General features: G+C 45.8%; 1 protein-coding gene across 1 annotated transcript; it reads left to right on the top strand.

Moving 5' to 3' along the window:
• Positions 1-368: 368 nt before the first annotated feature.
• On the top strand, positions 369-20,373 carry LOC136311130 (collagen, type I, alpha 1b-like). The gene is made up of 3 exons (XM_066240366.1): positions 369-474; positions 9,731-10,051; positions 19,865-20,373. Exons 1-3 carry the CDS (start codon positions 369-371, stop codon positions 20,371-20,373), a joined length of 936 nt encoding a protein of 311 aa, XP_066096463.1.
• Positions 20,374-20,914: the final 541 nt, after the last annotated feature.

The following is a 20,914-nucleotide window of genomic DNA, read 5'->3' as shown; positions in this document are numbered from 1 at the left end:
ATCTTTGTACAATTTGTAAATTAAGCAGGGAACTTAAGGATGTTCTTAGAGCCACCTTGTCCCCAGTTTCTCCCAACAGAAACATCAGAATCACCCTTCAGCCCTGCAGCTCGCAGGGAGAAAGTCCACATGGCTGCCTTCCCTGTCTCATTTTCACTTAGCATGTGCACCAGTGCCTCCTGCCCTGCGCTCCACTCTATGTGGCCGGCGGAGTTACACATCCAACCACCACGTGTGATCATGCTTCAACGCCTGTGCTGACCCCTGCTGTCTCCGGAGTGAGGTGTGGTGCCTCAGCCTTGCAGCTAGCAGGGAGAAAGTCCACGTGGCTGCCTTCCCTGTCTCATTTTCACTTAGCATGTGCACCAATGCCTCCAGCCCTGCGCTCCACTCTATGTGGCCGGCGGAGTTACACGTCCAACCACCACGTGGGATCATGCTTCAACGCCTGTGCTGACCCCTGCTGTCTCCGGAGTGAGGTGTGGTGCCTCAGCCTTGCAGCTAGCAGGGAGAAAGTCCACGTGGCTGCCTTCCCTGTCTCATTTTCACTTAGCATGTGCACCAATGCCTCCAGCCCTGCGCTCCACTCTATGTGGCCGGCGGAGTTACACGTCCAACCACCACGTGGGATCATGCTTCAATGCCTGTGCTGACCCCTGCTGTCTCCGGAGTGAGGTGTGGTGCCTCAGCCTTGCTTCCTAGGACCTTTAGAGTTTGGCCCATCACATCTGTCCCCACCACTGATCACAAACCTGCACCCACCAGGGCCTTCCAGGCTGCGTCGTTCCCGTTCATACTGGAATTGTCCCTCCCTCCCATGTCTGACTAGAAAATTGGTTTGATTGAGTGGCAGTGCAACTCTTCTCAAGCCTGAAAATTACCTGGGGCTTGGTTCTAAAACATACCGACATGCTCTCTCTCTCTCTCTCTCTCTCTCTCTCTCTCCAGATCCCTGGGCCATGCTGCAGAGTTGTGGATTCCTAATATGTGGAAGTATATTTGCAAGTCATTTCCAAGGATTAGAACCAACACATAATATAGCATTTTTATTTTTATAGACTTTTGATTTGCAGTTCCATTTTTTTGGCCTCATCTAAACTTAATAAGTATTCACATTTTTGAGTGACAAATGCTAATAATAGTAAACAAAAACTTTTTAGATATTTATAAGCAATTGTATGAATTTTTAGAAAGCTTTATTTATTGATTTCATGGAAAGAAGAGAGGGGTGCCTGACCTGTGGTGGCGCAGTGGGTAAAGTGTCGACCTGGAAATGCTGAGGTCGCCGGTTCAAAACCCTGGGCTTGCCTGGTCAAGGCACATATGGGAGTTGATGCTTCCTGTTCCTCCCCTCCTTCTCTCTCTGTCTCTCTCCTCTCTCTCTCTCTCTCTCTCTCTCTCTCTCTCCCTCCCTCTCTCTCCTTTCTAAAATGAATAAATAAATTAATTAATTAATAAAAAAAAGACAAAAAAAAAAAAAGAAAGAAGAGAGGGGGGAGCAAGAAGTAAAGCTTCACTTTAGTGTCCATCGATTGCTTGTCATATGTACCTTGAGCAGGCAAGCCCAGGGTTGCGAGCCGACAACCTCAGCGGTCTAGGTCAACACTATCCACTGCGCCACTACAGGCCAGGCACAGTTGTATGATTTAAATCTTTCCCAAACCCCATGAGGTTAGACTGGTGGGAGGCCTCTCTTGGGAGGAGGGAAACATCAGTCCCCTGTCCTCACATCTGGAGAGTTGGGCTGGGCTGTCCCTCAGGCGCAGAGTACAGAATTATATTTCTCAGTTCATGGGGCATTATCATTATATGGCCATGCAAGGCAAGGCCCTCCTCTTACTTTATTTGTCTATTCTTTGTCCCTAAATCTCCCGTATGTAACCATTCTAAAGTATCTACTGCCTGTTCGTATGTATTCTTGCACAATGTGTGTTATTTGTGTGCAAAACTTTTGATTTATGTAAACTAACGCAAATGTTATTAAGTTATGTATCCATCTTGTTTCTTATGCCTGGTTTGCCATTCTGGAAGAAATGGGAAGTTCTGGAACTCTGCAATGTATTTATCACATTTGTGATGAAATGCCTACTATGTGTGACTCTAACAAGGAGGAAGGGCAGTGTGGAGATGTGGCTAAGCACTCTGGCTCTGGGTCCTGAATGCCAGGGTCCAGATTCTAGCTCCTCCACTGATTAGCTTCCTGGTCTTAGGCAGGTCACTTAACCTCTCCACCTTTTAGGTCAATGACCTGTAGAGTGGGGATACTTCAGCACGCATCTCAGAGGCTGTTACAAGAATTAAATTTGATAAGCCGACCTGGGCTGCTTCTCTTATTGGGGGAAAATCACATTACAGATTGTACCACAACCCATTTATGACTTCCACTCCTCAGTGAATTTTCGGTAATGCTCAGTGGCCCCTTAGTGGTAGCTGATTAAAGCCATTTCCGCAGTTCTTTACTAGGTTTTCCCTATTCTCAAATCTCTTTATCCCCAGCAGGCTCACATTTGGCAGACAACCATAACTCTTTTTTTTTAAATGCAGATGGTGACATATAATCTTTGATGCATCTTTTCTCCTTCCTTCTCCTTCCAAGAAAAGCACCTGTGCTCACTTCCTGCCCTCTTTCTCAGGAAAGTAAAAATTCTGCCTCTCTGTCTCTGCAAGCTCAAGTCCTTCCTCTACCCTAGACCAGTGGTCCCCAACCCCCGGGCTGCGGACCGGTACCGGTCCATGGGCCATTTGGTACCGGTCCGCAGAGAAAGAATAAATAACTTACATTATTTTTGTTTTATTTATATTTAAGTCTGAGCAATATTTTATTTTTTAAAAATGACCAGATTCCCTCTGTTACATCCATCTAAGACTCACTCTTGATGCTTGTCTCATAAGTTCAACAATTATATTTAAAAATACCACAGTTTTTACGCCGGTCGCATAATTTTATTTTGTGCATTTATTCGTCTCACCCTAAAGGCTGGTCCGTGAAAATATTTTCTGACATTAAACTGATCCGTGGCCCAAAAAAGGTTGGGGACCACTGCCCTAGACTGTCAAGGTCCCTGCCCTCAGGGGAAACAATATGCCAAAATAGGAGTACAAGCAATAAACAAATAATCCATATAGAAAGTGTGTTTACCTACCCTGATGTGCTTTGAAGATAACACAACAGGGAGACTTTCATTTGGGTGGAAAGAGAAAGTCTTTCTGAGGCAGTGACATTGAAGTTGAGGAAAGGCTATCATGTGAAAACCAGCAAGCAACAAAGTTCAGAAAGAGAACAGTCTGCAAAACCTTCAGGGGAGAAAGAGCTTGAGGTGGGTGAGGAGCACAAGGTCAGCCAATGATGCTGAAGTCCAGTAAGCAAGGGGAAGACAGCAGAGGATCAGCCAGAGCAGTGCTGTGCAGTAGAATTTCCTGGGCATTTTACACCTATGGAAACATTCTACACCTGTGCCGTACACAGTGGTAACCACTCGCCACATATGGTTGTTTAAATTTAAGTTAATTTTTTTTAATTAAGTATAAAATTCAGTCACACAAGCCACATGTGGCTCCATGAATATAAATGTTCAAAGATACTTTAAACTATTACTAGCATTTCAAGTGCTCAAGAGCCACACGTGACTAGTGGCCGCCATATTGGACAGTATGGGAAAGCAAAGACAGCTCAGTGGGGCTTTGCTCATCAAGACAGTGGTTTAGATTATTTGCTAGGTGTGGTAAAACATCACTGGAGCATGTGAAGCAGGAGATGACTGTGATTGATTTACATGGTAAGAGATCTCTGGGGCTGCTGGGAAGAAGTGGGGTGGGGAGGCAATCTGGAGAGGCAGGAGAGGAAGCAGGGAAACTAGTAACAGTCATTACAGTTGTTGGGGCACAGATGAGGGCAGCTTGGGCGAGGGTGGCAGCAGAGAAGTGGATGGGTTCTGGATTTCTTTTTGTGATAGGTCCAACAGAAGTAATTGAAGGTTTAGATGGGAGATGTGAAAGGGAGAAAGAAACTCCTGATGATTCCTAGGTTTTGGTTTGAGCAAAATTATTTCATTGTATGCAATAATACCATTAATTAGACTCTTTCAGTTTTTAAGGTGATTTCAATTATGGATTCATTTTAATGACTAAACTTACAATATTTTAGCCCTGGCCAGCAGGCTCAGTGGTAGAGTGTCGGCCCATCGTGTGGAAGTCCTGCGTTCGATTCCCAGCCAGGGCACACAGGAGAAGTGCCCATCTGCTTCTCCACCCCTCCCCCCCTCCTTCCTCTCTCTCTCTCTTCCCCTCCTGCAGCCAAGGCTCTATTGGAGCAAAGTTGGCCCAGGTGCTGAGGATGGCTCTGTGGCCTCTGCCTCAGGCACTAGGATGGCTCTGGATGCAACGGAGTGATGCCCCAGAGGGGCAGAGCATCGCCCCCTGGTGGGCGTGCCGGGTGGATCCCGGTCAGGCGTATGCGGGAGTCTGTCTGACTGCCTCCCCATTTCCAGCTTCGGAAAAATACAAACAAAAACACACACACACACACACACACACACACACACACATATATATATATATAAAACATTCTCATGTATTATAATCCATTCATTTCCTACCTCTCATGTTCATGGTTGCTGGTGGCTGGAGCCAATCACAGCTGTCATCTGGGACAACACCAAATTTTTATTGGATAATGCCTAGCGTACACGGGTTGTTGTGAGGTCAGGAAATAAACTTTCCACCTTTTAATCAAGTAGTCAGCTAGCTAATTGCAGAAACCCTTTTGATGAAGAAGATGGCTAAAAGAAAAAAAGATGAGGAGTATCATACTTTTCAGCAGGAATGGACAGAGGAATTTGCCTTTGTGAAGAGAGCAGGTTCTGCAGTGTGTCTAATATGCAATGATGAAATTGCATTGATGAAATGGTCAAATATAAAGTGGCACTTCGACACACGCCATACTACATTTGCATCAAAATATCCATCGGGGGACAGCAGGAAGAAAGTATGTCAAGAGCTACTGTGCAGAGTGCAAGCTAGTCAGCAGCAACTCCATGTTTGGACCCAACAAGGTGACTGGAATCAGCTAGCTTTGCTGATGCTTTAGCAGTTGTGAGAAACGAAAAGCCATTCACAGATGGGGAGTATGCCAAAACATTCATGCTTGATGTTGCCAATGAACTTTTTGACGACTTTTCTGATAAAGACAAGATAATCAAATGAATAAAAGACATGCCTCTGTTGGCAAGAACTGTTCACGATTGTACCATCATGATGGTAAATCAAATTGAGGCAACACAAGTGAAGGACATAAATGCAGCACCATTCTTTTCTCTCACTTTGGATGAATCAACAGATGTAAGCCATTTATCCCAGTTCAGCGTGATTACTAGGTATGCTGTCGGTGACACACTACATGAGGAAAGTCTTGCTCTTTCGCCTATGAAAGAGACAATAAGAGGGGAGGATTTATTCAAGTCTTTCACTGAGTTCAGTAAAGAAAAAAATCTACTGATGGATAAGTTTATTTTGGTGTGTACTGATAGTGCTCCATGCATGGTGGGGAAAAACAGAGGATCCGTAGCGCTTCCTCGTGAATATGAAAAGAGACCCATCCTAAGTTTTCACTGCATCCTACATCAGGAGGCGCTCTGTGCTCAGATGTATGGTGAGCAGCTTGGTGAGGTGATGTCACTGGTCATTTGGGTGGTCAACTTTATTGTTGTCTGAGCTTTAAATGATTGCCAGTTTAAAACACTGCTGGATGAAGTTGGGAATAATTATCCTGATCTGCTTCTGCACAGCAATGTGCGTTGGTTGTTAAGAGGGAAGGTGCTCAGCCATTTCGCAGCTTGTCTGAGCAAAATCCGGACTTTTCTTGAAATGAAAAACATCGAGCATCCTGAGTTAGCTAAGACTGAGTGGCTCCTGAAGTTCTACTATCTCGTGGACATGACTGAACATCTGAACCAGCTCAATGTGAAAATGCAAGGCATTGGAAATACAGTCTTATCCCTTCAACAAGCAGTGTTTGCATCTGAAAACAAGCTGGAACTCTTTCTTCATCGCTGGCACTGAAACAGGTCGTTTACTACACTTTGAAAAATGAGGAGAGTTTAAAGATGCATGCATAGCAAGTGACCCTGCTCAATATCTTGATCTCCAGCAGTTAGCGGGCTTCACATCTAATCTCCTACAGTCATTCAAAGCACGCTTTGGAGAATTTTGTGAGCACACTCGTCTTTTTAAGTTCATCGCCCATCCACACGAGTGTGCAGTGGACAGCGCCAACCTGAGTTACATCCCCGGTGTCTCCGTCAGAGATTTTGAGCTATAAGCTGCTGACATGAAGGCCTCAGACATATGGGTGAATAAGTTCAAGTCACTGAATAAGGATTTGGAAAGACCTGCATGACAGCAAGCAGAGTTGGTGGGCAAACACAAGTGGGGAGAAATGAAAAAACTTCAAGGCCCTGGCCAGTTGGCTCAGCGGTAGAGCGTCGGCCTGGCATGCGGGGGACCCAGGTTCGATTCCCAGCCAGGGCACATAGGAGAAGCGCCCATTTGCTTCTCCACCCCCACCCCCTCCTTCCTCTCTGTCTCTCTCTTCCCCTCCCGCAGCCAAGGCTCCATTGGAGCAAAGATGGTCCGGGCGATGGGGATGGCTCCTTGGCCTCTGCCCCAGGCGCTGGGGATGGCTCCTTGGCCTCTGCCCCAGGTGCTAGAGTGGCTCTGGTTGCGGCAGAGCGACACCCCGGAGGGGCAGAGCATCGCCCCCTGGTGGGCAGAGCATTGCCCCTGGTGGGCGTGCCGGGTGGATCCCGGTCGGGCGCATGCGGGAGTCTGTCTGACTGTCTCTCCCCGTTTCCAGCTTCAGAAAAATACAAAAAAAAAGAAAAAACTTCAACCCGCGGACCAGCTGATTGTCAAAACTTGGAATGCACTTCCCATCACATACCACACACTAAAGCATGTGAATATTGCTGTACTGGCAATGTTTGGCTCTACATATGCATGTGAGCAGTCTTTCTCACATCTAAAGAACGTTAAGACCAACCTACAATCACGTTTAACGGATGGAAGTCTCAACGCCTGCATGAAGCTTAACCTTACCACATATCAACCAGACTACAAAGTCATCAGCAAAACCATGCAGCACCAGAAGTTGCATTAATGGTAAGAAGTACTTTATTCATCATTGGTTAGCAACAGCATAACAACATTATTAAAAAGAATTCAGAGATTTATTGTACTTTAAAAGTGTTGGTCTTACATAAAATGCACACATTTACTTGTATTTGGTGTTAAACATATTGTATGGCTTTTTCGGAATTACATTTTAAAATATGTGGCGTTCATGGCTCTCTCAGCCAAAAAGGTTCCCGACCCCTGGACTAAAGGCTTCTACAGAAAATAATGCTATTTTTGCTGATCTGCAACTTACAGTGGAAGTAAAAATTATGCTGTCTCTGCAAATGCTGCGTCAAGACCTAACTACTGTAACAAGTGCAAGGACCTGCCTTTCTGTGTCCTCCTGTAGGAAACAATTTCATGTCAGATGTGAGGGACAACGTAACAAGCACAGCTGAGAAACTTCCAATTTCCACCTCTTCCCAGGAGACTCAATATAGAAACAGTTGTCTCAATCCCTAGAGAGGATAGATACGCACTGTTTCTCTCTCTAAGTTTCTCCCCTGCCACACACAAGGAGGATGAGATGTGGAGAATCATATTCTTTTATTTATTTATTTTTTATTTATTTTTTTTTTTTTAATTATTTTTCTCAAAAAATTGCTGGAAACAGGGAGAGACAGTCAGACAGACTCCCGCATGCACCTGACCGGGATCCACCCGGCACGCCCACCAGGGGCGACACTCTGCCCACCAGGGGGCGATGCTCTGCCCATCCTGGGCGTCGCCATGTTGCGACCAGAGCCACTCTAGCGCCTGAGGCAGAGGCCACAGAGCCATCCCCAGCGCCCGGGCCATCTTTGCTCCAATGGAGCCTTGGCTGCGGGAGGGGAAGAGAGAGAGAGGAAGGAGGGGGGGTGGAGAAGCAAATGGGCGCCTCTCCTGTGTGCCCTGGCCGGGAATCGAACCCGGGACCCCTTGCACGCCAGGCCGACGCTCTACCACTGAGCCAACCGGCCAGGGCAAGAGTCATATTCTTATCAGTCAGCAATTCTGAGGTCTCTTGTATTTGAACCAAGGCAGGTGACAAGAGACAAGAAAGGAACCGAATCTCCCACCTTATTCAACACATAAAAATTGTTAAGCCCAATCCGGAGGGACCTGAAACATTGAAGACACAAACAAGGTCCGTCGATTACACACCAAAGCTTTATTGTCTAGCTTGTCCAAGTGGCGGCAACTCCCACAGAGGTCTGAGGGAGAGCGTGCTGGCCCTTTGTTTTACCTAGTTTTCATAGTTTTGTAAATGGGAAGTACAGAAGCAAAAATTGTAATTAGGAACCCTTTACTTCTATTGGTTATAGTCATATGTCCTTTAACATGATAGGACCATGTTCAATTTGCAAGCCATATATCCTTTTGGAGAAAACAAAATTTACAAATCAACACATTGGTAGAAAGATGTCTCTTTACATATTAAAAGGCATTTCTATATTTTCTAGTGTTCATCCGCCATCTCTCTGTCCAGAGTCACATGTATTAACCACATGCATTTACATAGGAGAGGTAGTTTCTGTGGGGACAAATGCCTGCAAATGGCTCATTGCTATAAGAAAAGGTTTATTTTGGCTTTTCTCTTCCTGCACCTGGCTAGCCATTCACCCCTTTCCCCACAGGTGTGGTGGAATGTCTGGGGATCCACGTTTTCCTCCCCTTTGCATTTACAAATACAATGCCAAGGGCCATCCTGGTTATGCCAATCACACAGTACAGAGGCTATTCTCACAATTTCTCTGCACACCTTAACCCAAATTAATAAAATGTTCTCCAAGCCTCTTAAAATATTAATATTAATTCTGTAGTTTTGGGTACCTTACAACACCTGCGGGTGAAGTGGCTCAGTGGCTCCTCAATTCAACACATAAAAATAAGTTGTTCTGAGCAGCAATCCTTTCAGCCATCTTCACCATCTTTATCCCAATATATAACCACTCCCAGAACTGTGACAATCCTTCAGCTTCCACTGTAGAACGATGGGCTTTGGAACAAGTGGTCAAAGGACCTGATCATGCCCTTCCAGCTCTTCTCTGGCTCATTACATAATGGTCCAGCTTTGATGTATCACCTGGAAGAACAAGGAAATGGCTAGTGAACACATTAAATAAAATAACAGACAGAACATCTCTGTGCAAAGTAATAGCTCTACAAGTTTCCGTTGCTTGACTTCTCAGCTTCCTTATCTTGAATGGGAGCAATAGTGACAAGAATAGTTCCTGACACAGTGTTTAACAACTGTTAGCTGTTGATACCACACATTAAGCTCCGCAGGGGTGGTGGTGGTGTCGGATTTTAAACGTCTTTCTGTCCCCACACAGCCGAGCCATGGCCCTTGCTAGCGCTGGGAGAGCTTAGCGAGCCCATGCCAGCGCCCAGCAAGCCCCGCAGGGGGCGTTTGCGGGTGGGACCAGCATAGCCCGGAACCCAGAGCTCGGGATGCCAGGCGCCCGAGCGCCTTTGCGCTGGGACGCGTGACCCGGAAGTGGCGGGGGCGGGGTCTGCGCTGATAGGGGAGATTGGCCATGGAGCCCGGGTGCCCCTGGACCTGTCCGAGGAGCCTAAGCTGCACCTGGCCTTCCTGCCGCAAGGGGACTACGAGGGCCCAGCGTCGGGGCCGCAGAGGGTGGCGGGGTGTGGGGTGCGGTGGTCGCGGGGCACGCCCGGGGCTCCCGGCGGTCCGGCTCCGTCGCAGTGGTTGCCGAGTGGGCGGATCGCGGCGGAGCCCCTGAGACGCGGCGCGAACCCCAAGGTCCAGTGAGGAGCGGAGGGCGAGCTGGCCGTCCTCCGGGCCTGGAGGGGCATCTCGGTCCCCCCGCGGTCCGGTCAGACCGGAGGGCTCTGCGGTCGGGGCGCCCGGTGGCTGTGGGGGTGCCGGAGCTCCCAGGTTGGTGCCCGCGTGTGTAAGACGGACACCCCGCCGCCCGCCAGAGGCCCCGTGAGGCTTGTTCCCCGGAGTGTGCGGGACAGCAGGCGCGTTATGGAAGCCCCGCGCTTCTACTCGGTGGGGGACACTGCTGTCCCCGTGCTGGGCGAGCGGCGGTGTCTCCGCGTCCGCCCGGCGGGAGGGCGCTGTGCCGGCGGGGGGGGGGGGGGGGGGGGCACCTGCCCCCAGGGTGGGTCTCCAGGGGTCCATGCTGTAAAGAAAGGGTCAAGGCGACAAATGCTGCAGTTTTTGCTGGTAGTGGAGAGAGAATGAGGCTGTTGCCAACTCTGTTTTCCTCTTGAGAGCGACAGGCATCCACTCCTCATTCCACTGACTTCCATTTAGCTGCGCAGTCATTGGTTGCTGACTGGGATCAAACCTGCGATTTCCACCGCGAGGGTGGTGGTGGTGGTGGGGTCGATGCTTTAGCCACTTAGCAACCTGGCCAGGGCCTTAAAGGCAGCGTTTGAAAAAGAAAAGGGAATAATGGATAATATTCCTTCTTAATGAGAGTTTGAGTAAAAGTGAGAAATATCACACAACAACTCATTTGCTATATTTTTCTTTTTTTTTTTCCCCACCCTCAGGAAAACTCAGTGTGGGTAGTGACACTGCCTAGCATGGCGTGGAAGGGTTAACATACCTCCTCACTGAAAGCTCAAAGCTCATGGTAAGGGCTTGGGTACACTGGTGTCACATGAACCTTAAAAATGGCGTGTGTACCGCTGGTGTGCGGACCCCTGCCAGTCAGCCAGAGATTTCTTGTGGGTCCAAGAAAGAGTTAAGCACCCTGGTGTTGTATGAAGAGTGTAGGAGTCTGTAGTCTAGCCCAGTGGTCCCCAACCTTTTTTGGGCCATGGACCAGTTTAATGTCAGGAAGTATTTTCACGGACCGGCCTTTAGGGTGGGACAGATAAATGCACAAAATAAAATTATGCGACTGGCATAAAAACTGTGGTATTTTTATATATAATTGTCGAACTTACGAGACAAGCATCAAGAGTGAGTCTTAGACGGATGTAACAGAGGGAATCTGGTCATTTTTTAAAAATAAAACATCTTTCCGTTTTATTTATATTTGTCTGAACGAAAAAAAAAAATAAAACATCGTTCAGACTTAAATATAAATAAAACGGAAATAATGTAAGTTATTTATTCTTTCTCTGCGACCGGTACCGGTCCATGGCCCCGGAGTTGGGGACCACTGGTCTATATCATTGGGTCTGGCATCTTCACACAGCATTAGGGTGGTTAGCTCTTAGACTGGCACCAGTCTGTGGAACAGTGGTTCAAAAACCCTGCAGCGGCTTGACCAGTCCCTGGTGCAGTGGATAGAGTGTCGGAGTGGGATGCAGAGGACCCAGGTTCAAAACCCCGTGATCGCCGATTTGAGCCCAAGGTTGCTGGCTTGAGCAAGGGTTACTTGGTCAGCTATAGGCCACCACTCAAGGCACATATGAAAAAGCAATTAATGAACAACTAAGGAGCCACAACGAAGAATCGATGCTTCTCATGCCTCTCCCTTTCTGTCCCTGTCTGTTTCTGTGGCAGAAAAAAAGCAGAAGAAAAACCCTGCTCTACATCATAATCCCCAGCAGGTACCTGCTCGTTTCAGTAAAGATGATGGTTTATACTTGATTCGGTGAATATGACTATGCAAGCCTGCTAGCATGAATACGGCACCTGCCTCACCTCAGTATAAATTAGAATTGCTCATAATTGTGCATGTTATTGAACATATACCATAGTATGTGTCCTAAGAGAAGGGAGAGAAGAACGAGTGAGCTTTTTTGCATATTAGCAGTGTCTGGCTTGATGAAGAATAGGAGAGAAAACTGGGCGTTTTAATGATTCTTTCCTTTTATAGTTTTATATAGTATTTTTGTGTATCAGAAGCTCAGATTTTAAAATAGTGGGCAAGGTGTGCTCTCTCTGGAGCAGCCCACGCCTTTCTTCCTTCTCACACATGCCTATTTATTTTCTCTCCTAAGCTCTGAGGGTCCTCACAAGACCTGTGAGCAGGGGAGCAGCAGGCAGTGGCGGCTCATCGGGCTCACCCGGGACCTGTCTCCAGCGCCTCTTTTCCTTGACTTTTCAGTGAGCTGAGAGCCTTGGCGCACTGCTGTCCCTGGGACTTCCTTCTTGGGGAGTTCACGCAGCCCCGTGTGACCCACGTCTTCCCTGTGACGTGTCTAGGAGCCAGCGCAGAGCACCACCCACGCTCTTCTCTTGCTGCCTGTACCCTAAGCCCTTCCTTTGTTATTTTTTTTTTTTAAAGGATTTTGTTACTGATTTTAGAGAGAGAGACGGGAAAGGGGGAGGAACGGGAAGCATTAACTCATAGTAGTTGCTTGTCATATGTGCCTTAACTGTTTCACTGTCCTCAGCTTTAATAAATGAACTCTCAAAAGCAAAAAAGAAAATAGTTGCCTTTAATTAAGGAGTGTTGTTGCTCTTACTAGGCAGAAAAGAATTAGGGGGTTTCATGACCTTTTGTGTATGTCAGCTGTTTAAGCATTTACTACACAAAGGTAAAATTTGATGTTCTGTTAAACTCAATTCACTTAGATCTCTGACCTGGATTTCCGAGACTCCATTTTCATTCTGGGATTCTCTGAAGAATTGAATGAATTGTTGCTTCAGCTTTACCTGGATGACAGGAAGGAGATCAGAGCGATTCTGAGTGAACTGGCCTCCAGACCTTCCCAGTTACCACAGCCTTGAGTGGCGACTGGATGTGCAGGTGTGTGAATTAATTACGTATTTCAGGTTTCTGTCATGGGGCTTATTGTGTTCTTTATCGCTACAACCAAACTTTGGTTTGAAACTTTAGTTTTCTCTCACACATTTTCTGGCCATTTCACAAATTGTTCACTTTCTTATATTTTTAATGTGTCAAATTGTTTAATTTGCAAAGTTTGTGAGAACTAGGTAATTTTGGGAAAGGAAATAGATGGTTATGAGGATTTTTTTTCAAGTGATGCTTAGATGTTTTAAAGATTTATTGATTTTACAGAGGGAGGAGGGGGGCGGAGCGAGAAGTATCACCTCATAGTTGTTTCACTTTAGCTGTTCATTGATTACTTCTGGTGTGTGCCTTGACTGGGCAAGCTCAGGGTTTCTCTATTTTTAAGCCTTTCTCATTTTACAGAAGGGAGAGAGAGGGGCAGGCAGGAAGCATCAACTCCTATAGGTGCCTGCACTGGGCAAGCCCAGGGTTTCAAACCAGCAACCTCAGCATTCCAGGTTGATGCTTTATCCACTCTACCACCACAGGTCAGGCAGTGATGCTTAGATTTTTTAAAACTTCTGTTTAAATAAATACACAGGTTAATGAATTTACAGCTCAGTGAATTACAGTGAAACACCCATGAAACCAACATTTCCCTATAACCAGCATCCTTCTCACCTCCTACCAAATTCTTACCCTTTCCTCTTTTCCTGACTTCTCATACGTGGATTACTTTTGCTAACCTTGAACTTTGTGTATGTGGAATGATTCAGCAGATGTTCTTTTGTGTCTGGCACATACTATATTTATGAGATTCAGGAGGGGTTTTTTCCTGAGAAAGAAGAAGGGAGAGAGAGAAAGTTGTTCCACTTAGTTGTTATATTTAGTTGTGTTCTGATTGATTGCTTCTCGTATGTGCCCTGACGGGTCAAACCCGCAGCCTTGGCAGCCAGGTTGGTGCTTCACTGAGCCACCCAGTCAGGGCTGATTCAGTATATTTGAAAGCCATAGAAATTGGAAGTTTTCAACCTTTTTACACTTGGGGCCTGTGAAACTAGGAGAATTATTTCAGGAACCACTAAGGCAGATACCACCCTGAGCATAAGTGAATTTCACTAAGATCACTGGGTCTCTGATCCTCATACAACAGTAGGGTGGTGGGCTTTTTTTTATTAAGATTGTATTTATTGATATTTAGAGAGAGAAGCATCATGTAGTAGTTGCTTCACTTTAGTTGTTCATTGATTGTTTCTATTATATACTTTGATGGGGTTTCACCCTGGCGACCTCAGCATCTCAGGTCGGCGCTGTATCCATTATTGTGCCACCACAGGTCAGGCAGGGTGCTTACCTCTTGTGGACCAGTGTGAAATTTCTGACGGACTGGTCTGCAGACCAGCAGTTGAAAAACCTTGGATTAAGAGATGTTTATTGAATGTCCACTTGCTGACCAGAGCTTTGCTAAAAGTTTTGGGAAACAAAAGTGTGAGATGCCTTCTCAGCTGTAAAAGATACTGTCATTTAGGAATATTAGGTGGTCTCAAAATAACTAGTAATTAGAGATAGTTGTGAAATATGATTCTGGAGGGGGAAAGAATAGAATTATGTAAATCAAGGTACAGCTGAGTGTTTTATGAAAGCTGTAGCTCAGGTAATTCAGTTCCATGTACACAAGAGTGATTCAGAAAGGATTCGGCAAAAGGAGGTGGGATCTCGGAAGGATAAACGAATGGAGGAAACCCAGGTAAATGTTCTCGGCAGAGGAGCCAGTGTCTGCTGCAAAGACACGCGTGTGCACATGGGAGTGAGCATGTTGAGTATGTGGCATAGCGCGCCAGCCCAGCCAGACTTGGCAGCATACTAGAATGACCCAGAGCTCTAAAAAGCTAGGTTCCATCCCCCCACAGATTCTGACTAATTATTGGTAAGGGGTTTGGCCTGGGCATCAGGATTTTTAATAACCCCATTCACCCAGGTAATTCTGATATGTGGTACAATTGGTAAACCACTATTATAGTGGATTCTCCCTGATTCCAATATGGTGAGGTGGTCCAAATAGGTTACAGAAATTCAGTTCGGGGAGTTGAGCCATTATAATCTAATGTGATTAGTGCTTGAATAGATATTAACGCAAGATATGGTATAAGCTATAAGCCAAGTGATAAACTCCACGAGGATGGGTACAGTGTCTTGTTGACTCCTATGTCCCCAGCACAATGCCTGGCACAGAATAGGCATTCACTGCTAAATATAAATATAAAAACAATAGGGAGGGGCCTGACCAGGTGGTGGCGCAGTAGATAGAGCATCAGACTGGGACACGGAGGACCCAGGTTGAAGACCCCAAGGTCGCCAGCTTGAGCGCGGGCTCATCTGGTTTCAGCAAAAGCTCACCAGCTTGGACCCAAGGTCGCTGGCTCGAGCAAGGGGTTACTCGGTCTGCTGAAGGCCCACAGTCAAGGCACATATGAGAAAGCAATCAATGAACAACTAAGGTGTCGCAAGGAAAAACTGATGATTGATGCTTCTCATCTTTGTTCCTATCTGTCTGTCCCTATCTATCCCTCTCTCTGACTCTTTATCTCTGTTAAAAAAAAAGGTGGGGAGGGGACTGGCAGTGGTCAACACCTTCTTAAATAAAGGATCGATCAGGTATTATTACTTGTATGCCTGTCCTGTGGTGTGGATACAGCAGTGAACAAGGCACGGTGGCCACTCTGGGGAGCATCATAAGCAGCAAGACCTGTGGAGCTCGTGAGGAGGAGGAGACCCCTGGCCAGGCCGCTGAGATGAGGTCGTTCCTGACAGCCAGGCAGAGGAGGACTGGGGGTGGGCGTGTTCGTGAGGCTCAGCAGTGATTTATCTTACAGTTTCCAACTCTGGTGGGGATATCTTCTGACTCTTTGGATCCAGTAGGCCCTAGAGGCTCTTTTTGCTTTCTTTCTTTCTCTTTTTTTTTTTTACAGAGACAGAGTCAGAGCGAAGGACAGGCGGACAGGAATGGAGAGTGATGAGAAGCATCAATCATCAGTTTTTCGTTGCGACATCTTAGTTGTTCATTGATTGCTTTCTCATATGTGCCTTGACTGTGGGCCTTCAGCAGACCAAGTAACCCCTTACTCGAGCCTGTGGCCTTGGGTACAAGCTGGTGAGCTCAAACCAGATAAACCTGCACTCAAGCTGGCGACCTCGGGGTCTCGAACCTGGGTCCTCCGCATCTCAGTCCTACGCTCCATCCACTGCACGACTGCCTGGTCAGACTATTTTTTGCTTTCTTGATTTGCTTTGAGTTTTCCATTATGAAGACATTTTATAGAAGTTAGAAAGTTAAGCAATTGAATTTTCTAAAATTAAACTCAAGAGGGCTCATTTATCCAGTGAAATGAGTTTGAACGGCTGTTAACGCAAGGATTAGCACTGTTCAGAGTGTGTACCGCCGAGGCGAGCACAAGGATTACACGGACTAAAGTTGAGGGTGTACAGAATGAGTGTAGCCTCGTGGTGAAACGCATTTGAAAAAGCTACTCAGAGAATTGATTTTGTGAGCTTACTAGTTGAAATTACTACAAGGGATTTTAACTGGAGTATATTTTGCGTATGGGAGGAAAACTTGTCAAATGAGAAACCAGTGGAAAGGCTAGGAAACTAGTAACCTTGCAGAAGCTTTTGTTTTTGAGTAACTGATTTGTCTCCTGAAGACCGGTAGTGAATGAATAGTTGCCATCTAATTATTGTGCATTTGCTTATGGGGAATAAATTAATCACCATAGTTGAGATTCATTCTAATAGAAACATTTCTTGTCCTTCATAAATTGCAAGTGTAATTAATGCCTTTGTTAATAGTATCAGTAAATTGAAAGTATCTGAGATTAGTGAAGGAAGATGTTACCCTTTAGGGATGATTTATTTAAAATTGCTATTGTTATTTTTACAGGGAGAAGGACAGAATTTCGTCCTCATTAAAAATAAGTTCATACATATTATGAACTTTGTGGAGTACTACTGAGTGTCATTCAAATTTCTTTCTGAGAAAAATTAGGCCTAATTTTTCTTACTAGGTATTTGTTAAGAATGTTATATAATCTTTATCTACAGCTTTTAAAGAATGGTGCAGATCCTTATCTTAAAGGTTATTAATTTAGATATCACGTTACCTAAAAATGGGAGATTAACCTGACTGGTGGATAGAGTGTTGCCCTGGGACACAGGTCGCCAGCCTGAGTGCGGGCTCATCTGGTTTGAGCAGCAGGTTTGCCAGCGTGAGTGCAGGATCATAGACACAATCTCAGGGTAGCTGGCTTGAGTCCAAAGAATGGCCTGAAGCCCAAGCTTGAGCAAGGGGTCACTGGCTCAACTGGAGTTCCCCAGTCAGGGCACCTGTGAGAAGCAATCAATGAACAACTAAAGTGCCGCAACTCCGAGTTGATGGTTCTCATCTCTCTCCTCCCTCTCTCTTTCCCTGCCTGTCTCTCTCTCTCTCTCTAAAAAAAAAGTAAATAAATAAAAATGGGAGGATAGATTGAATGACCTTAAGTCTTTTAACAAATATTCATTGCTTATTTACACACCTAGATACATTTGGTCACTGTCAGTCAGTGTAGGTAGAGAGGAAAAAGAAGTATAAACAATATGTAATTGAATAAGTAGTATTTTCAATAGTTATATTTATTACCACTTGCTTTTCTATAATCTTCTCTACTGGAGAAATGATCTTATACAGATAACTTACCTTACAAATACTTATTTTGTGTTTGAGGACTAGCTTACCCAAACGGATTAATACAGTTTCCAAATTATTTTGAGACATTACATTTCAGCTTTGGATCAATCAATATCTTGGGTTCTTTTGTTTGCACAAATGACCTAGAATTAATTGGAGCATTCTACATGTTCATATTAAGTTAACCCTGAAATCTTGGGTTTAGATATGTTAGTCACTTGGAATTCTCTTTGATTTGGCTTCTTGTCCTGTTGACACTACTGACTATCCTGCTTTCTCCTATAGCAGGTGTTTCAGGTTCATCTTGAACAATTCCTGTCCCAGACTTGAATCCAATCAGCTGTTGCTTCGAGGAGGTCCTGTTTCCTTTTAAAGGAGACTGGTCTTTGAGAGTACACTCTGCTGCTAGGGTCAGATAGCATCCTTTCCAAGTTGGTCATTGTTTCTAGTGGGTTTTTTCTTTTTCTTTTAACAATATATCAATAGTGCATTTTAAAAAATTTTGGAATATAACTTACAAACAAAAGATTATAGATATTCAGTTTAGAGAAAAATGATAAAAACAAGTACCCTTTGCCAAGCTTAAGGACTCGAACAAAACCAGTACCTTACAATCTCCCTCCCCCAACCAGACTCTCCCAGCACCCTGGAGGTAACCACCATCCTGAGTTTTTTGTTAACTTTTATTGCTAGGTTTATTTACACACATTTTTTCATTAAACAGGTTTTTGGTTATTTTTTTTTTACAGAGACAGAACAAGAGTCAGAGAGAGGGACAGATAGGGACAGACAGACAGGATTGCATAGAGATGAGAAGCATCAATCATCAGTTTTTCGTTGCGACACCTTAGTTGTTCATTGATTGCTTTCTCATATGTGCCTTGACCGCGGGCCTTCAGCAGACTGAGTAACCCCTTGCTCAAGCCAGCAACCTTGGGTCCAAGCTGGTGAGCTTTTGCTGAAACCAGATGAGCCCACGCTCAAGCTGGCGACCTCGGGGTCTCGAACCTGGGTCCTCCAGCATCCCAGTCTGACACTCTGTCAATTGTGCCACCGCCTGGTCAGGCATTCACAAAACAATTTTTTAGATTTGCATGTATTCTTCAGCGACTTGCTCTTTTGGTTATACATTTTCCTTATAGATTTATGTAGGACAATTCATGTTGCCATAGTGTATTTCTTTTTGCTGCCAATTAGTAAGCACTTCATTGTATGAATATTCTCAATTTATCCATTCTGTTGTTAAAAAATACTTGAGCTGCTTCTAATTTTTGGCTGTTAGAAACAAATACTACTAGGAACATATGTATATGTGTAAGAGCTTCCTTAGTCATCTACCTAGGAGTGGAATTACTGTAATACTGTTTTCCAAAGTGATGCAGCATTCTCCCTGCGGTGGATGAGGGTTTCCATTCCTGTACTAGCAGGGTTCCATGTGGACAGGTGTTTACCTCTGCTAGTCTGATATGTGGACAACAGCATTTTATGTTTTTTATTTGCCTTTTTTTCTTGTTGTTTAGTAGCAAGAGAGAAACAGACAGGCAGGCAGGCAGGGGGAGGGAGATGAGAAGCATCAGTTCATAGTTGTGTCACTTTAGTTGTTCATTGATTGCTTCTCAGACCTGCCTTGACCAGCGGACTCCAGCTAAGCCAGTGACTTTGGGCTCAAGATGACTCTGGGACCATGTCTGTGATCCAGTGCTCAAGCTGGCAGCCCTACACTCAAGCTGGCAACCTTGGGGTTTCGAACCTGGGTCCTCAGCATCCCAGGTTGACACTCTATTCTCTGTGCCATCACCAGTCAGTCTTATTGGCCATTTTCTTGATTCCTAATAAGAGTTGAACATATGTACTTAAGTTTATCTATTTGTATTATTCTTTTAAGTGCTTCCTTAGGTCTTCTACACGTTTTTCTCTTGGTTTCGTTCCTTTAAATCAGAGCAATTATTCATGCATTCTGGATACTAATCTTTTTCGTATACGTGCTACAAAATAACTTCTCTCAGTTTGTGGCTTGTTTTACATTATTTTTAAGTATCCTTTAAGACAATATAATTTTAATGTAGTTATATTTCTCATTTTTTTCATGATAGTTTATGCCTTTTATATCATATTTAAGAAATCCACACTGTAAGGTTGCATATACAGTACTCATTTTTTTTCCAGAAGTTTTTTTTTCCAGAAGTTTTAACATTTTCTTCTTATTGTGAAGTCTGTGATTTCTCTGAAATCTGATTTTATATGAGATAAGGTCATTATAAATATTCTGTATTCAGCATGATTATTCAATAGCAATTATGCTCTCATTACATTTGAAATCAAGCTTGCGAGCAGAAGCCTCAGGCAGCAGATAGGACAGCAGTGACTCTCAAGCTCCACTGGAATCTGACTGGAGGTCACCGCACCGAGGTTCCGCAGACAGACCAGCCATGCTGCTCCACCTGGCTCAGCGGCCGGGGCGGCCCTGGAGGAGCTGGGAACCCGCCGCTGCAGGAGAGCCGTGCGCAGCGGCAGGGAGCCCTGGCCGGAGCGGCCCTGGAGGAGCTGGGAACCCGCCGCTGCAGGAGAGCCGTGCGCAGCGGCAGGGAGCCCCGGCCGGAGCGGCCCTGGAGGAGCTGGGAACCCGCCGCTGCAGGAGAGCCGTGCGCAGCGGCCGGGAGCCCCGGCCGGAGCGGCCCTGGAGGAGCTGGGAACCCGCCGCTCGCTGCAGGAGAGCCGTGCGCAGTGGCAGGGAGCCCCAGCCGGAGCAGCCCTGGAGGAGCTGGGAACCCGCCGCTGCAGGAGAGCCGTGCGCAGTGTCAGGAGCCCCGGCACCAGCCATTCCTAAGCTAGGAACATTGCTCATCGAGATCGACGTCATATTTCATTCCATCCTGCCCTGAGCTCTGGGCTGTAGGAACAACTGTTCTAATCGTCAGTGTGGGAGCCGAGGCTCAGGAAGGTGGAAGGCCTTGCCCAAGCTCAGAGAGCCGGGAGTGCTGGAGCTTGGGTTTCATGCGGCCGTGGGGCGCCAGAGCGCAGAGCTCACATCTGAGGATCTGTGCTTGGAGCACTAGTGGACAACACATGCCTGGACCTCATGTGTCTGAAAGCAGGCATCACACCAAACTGACCAGCACCTGCTCCTTACCTTCTGTGAACCCACAAGCTGTGACAAACTGAGAGATCTCCTCGCCTTGCATTCCTAATTAGGTTCCATGGTTCCACCAATCCTGCCTCCAGAACTAGAAATGTCTCTTTTACTTCCTCTCCACCTCCCCACTTGCAGATGATTTTCAGGACCTGCAGGGTGTACGTATTCAGGTGCCCTTCGTCTAAAGCAGCTCCTACTCCCCGAGTCTGAGAGCCACTCTAGCCGCATTGGGTCACCTAG

Source organism: Saccopteryx bilineata, chromosome 7 (genome assembly GCF_036850765.1).
Source record: "Saccopteryx bilineata isolate mSacBil1 chromosome 7, mSacBil1_pri_phased_curated, whole genome shotgun sequence".
NCBI classification, from domain to species: domain Eukaryota; kingdom Metazoa; phylum Chordata; class Mammalia; order Chiroptera; family Emballonuridae; genus Saccopteryx; species Saccopteryx bilineata.
The sequence above is the reverse complement of the archived record's forward strand: the minus strand, read 5'-3'. Positions and strand labels throughout refer to the sequence as shown.

Coding starts and splice junctions, on each gene's coding strand:
- LOC136311130 (XM_066240366.1), top strand. CDS start 369: ATGCCTCCAGCCCTGCGCTCCACTCTATGTGGCCGGCGGAGTTACACG. Junction 475..9,730: donor TGACCCCTGCTGTCTCCGGA/GTGAGGTGTGGT, acceptor GAGGAGCCTAAG/CTGCACCTGGCCTTCCTGCC. Junction 10,052..19,864: donor GGGGGTGCCGGAGCTCCCAG/GTTGGTGCCCGC, acceptor TTTGAAATCAAG/CTTGCGAGCAGAAGCCTCAG.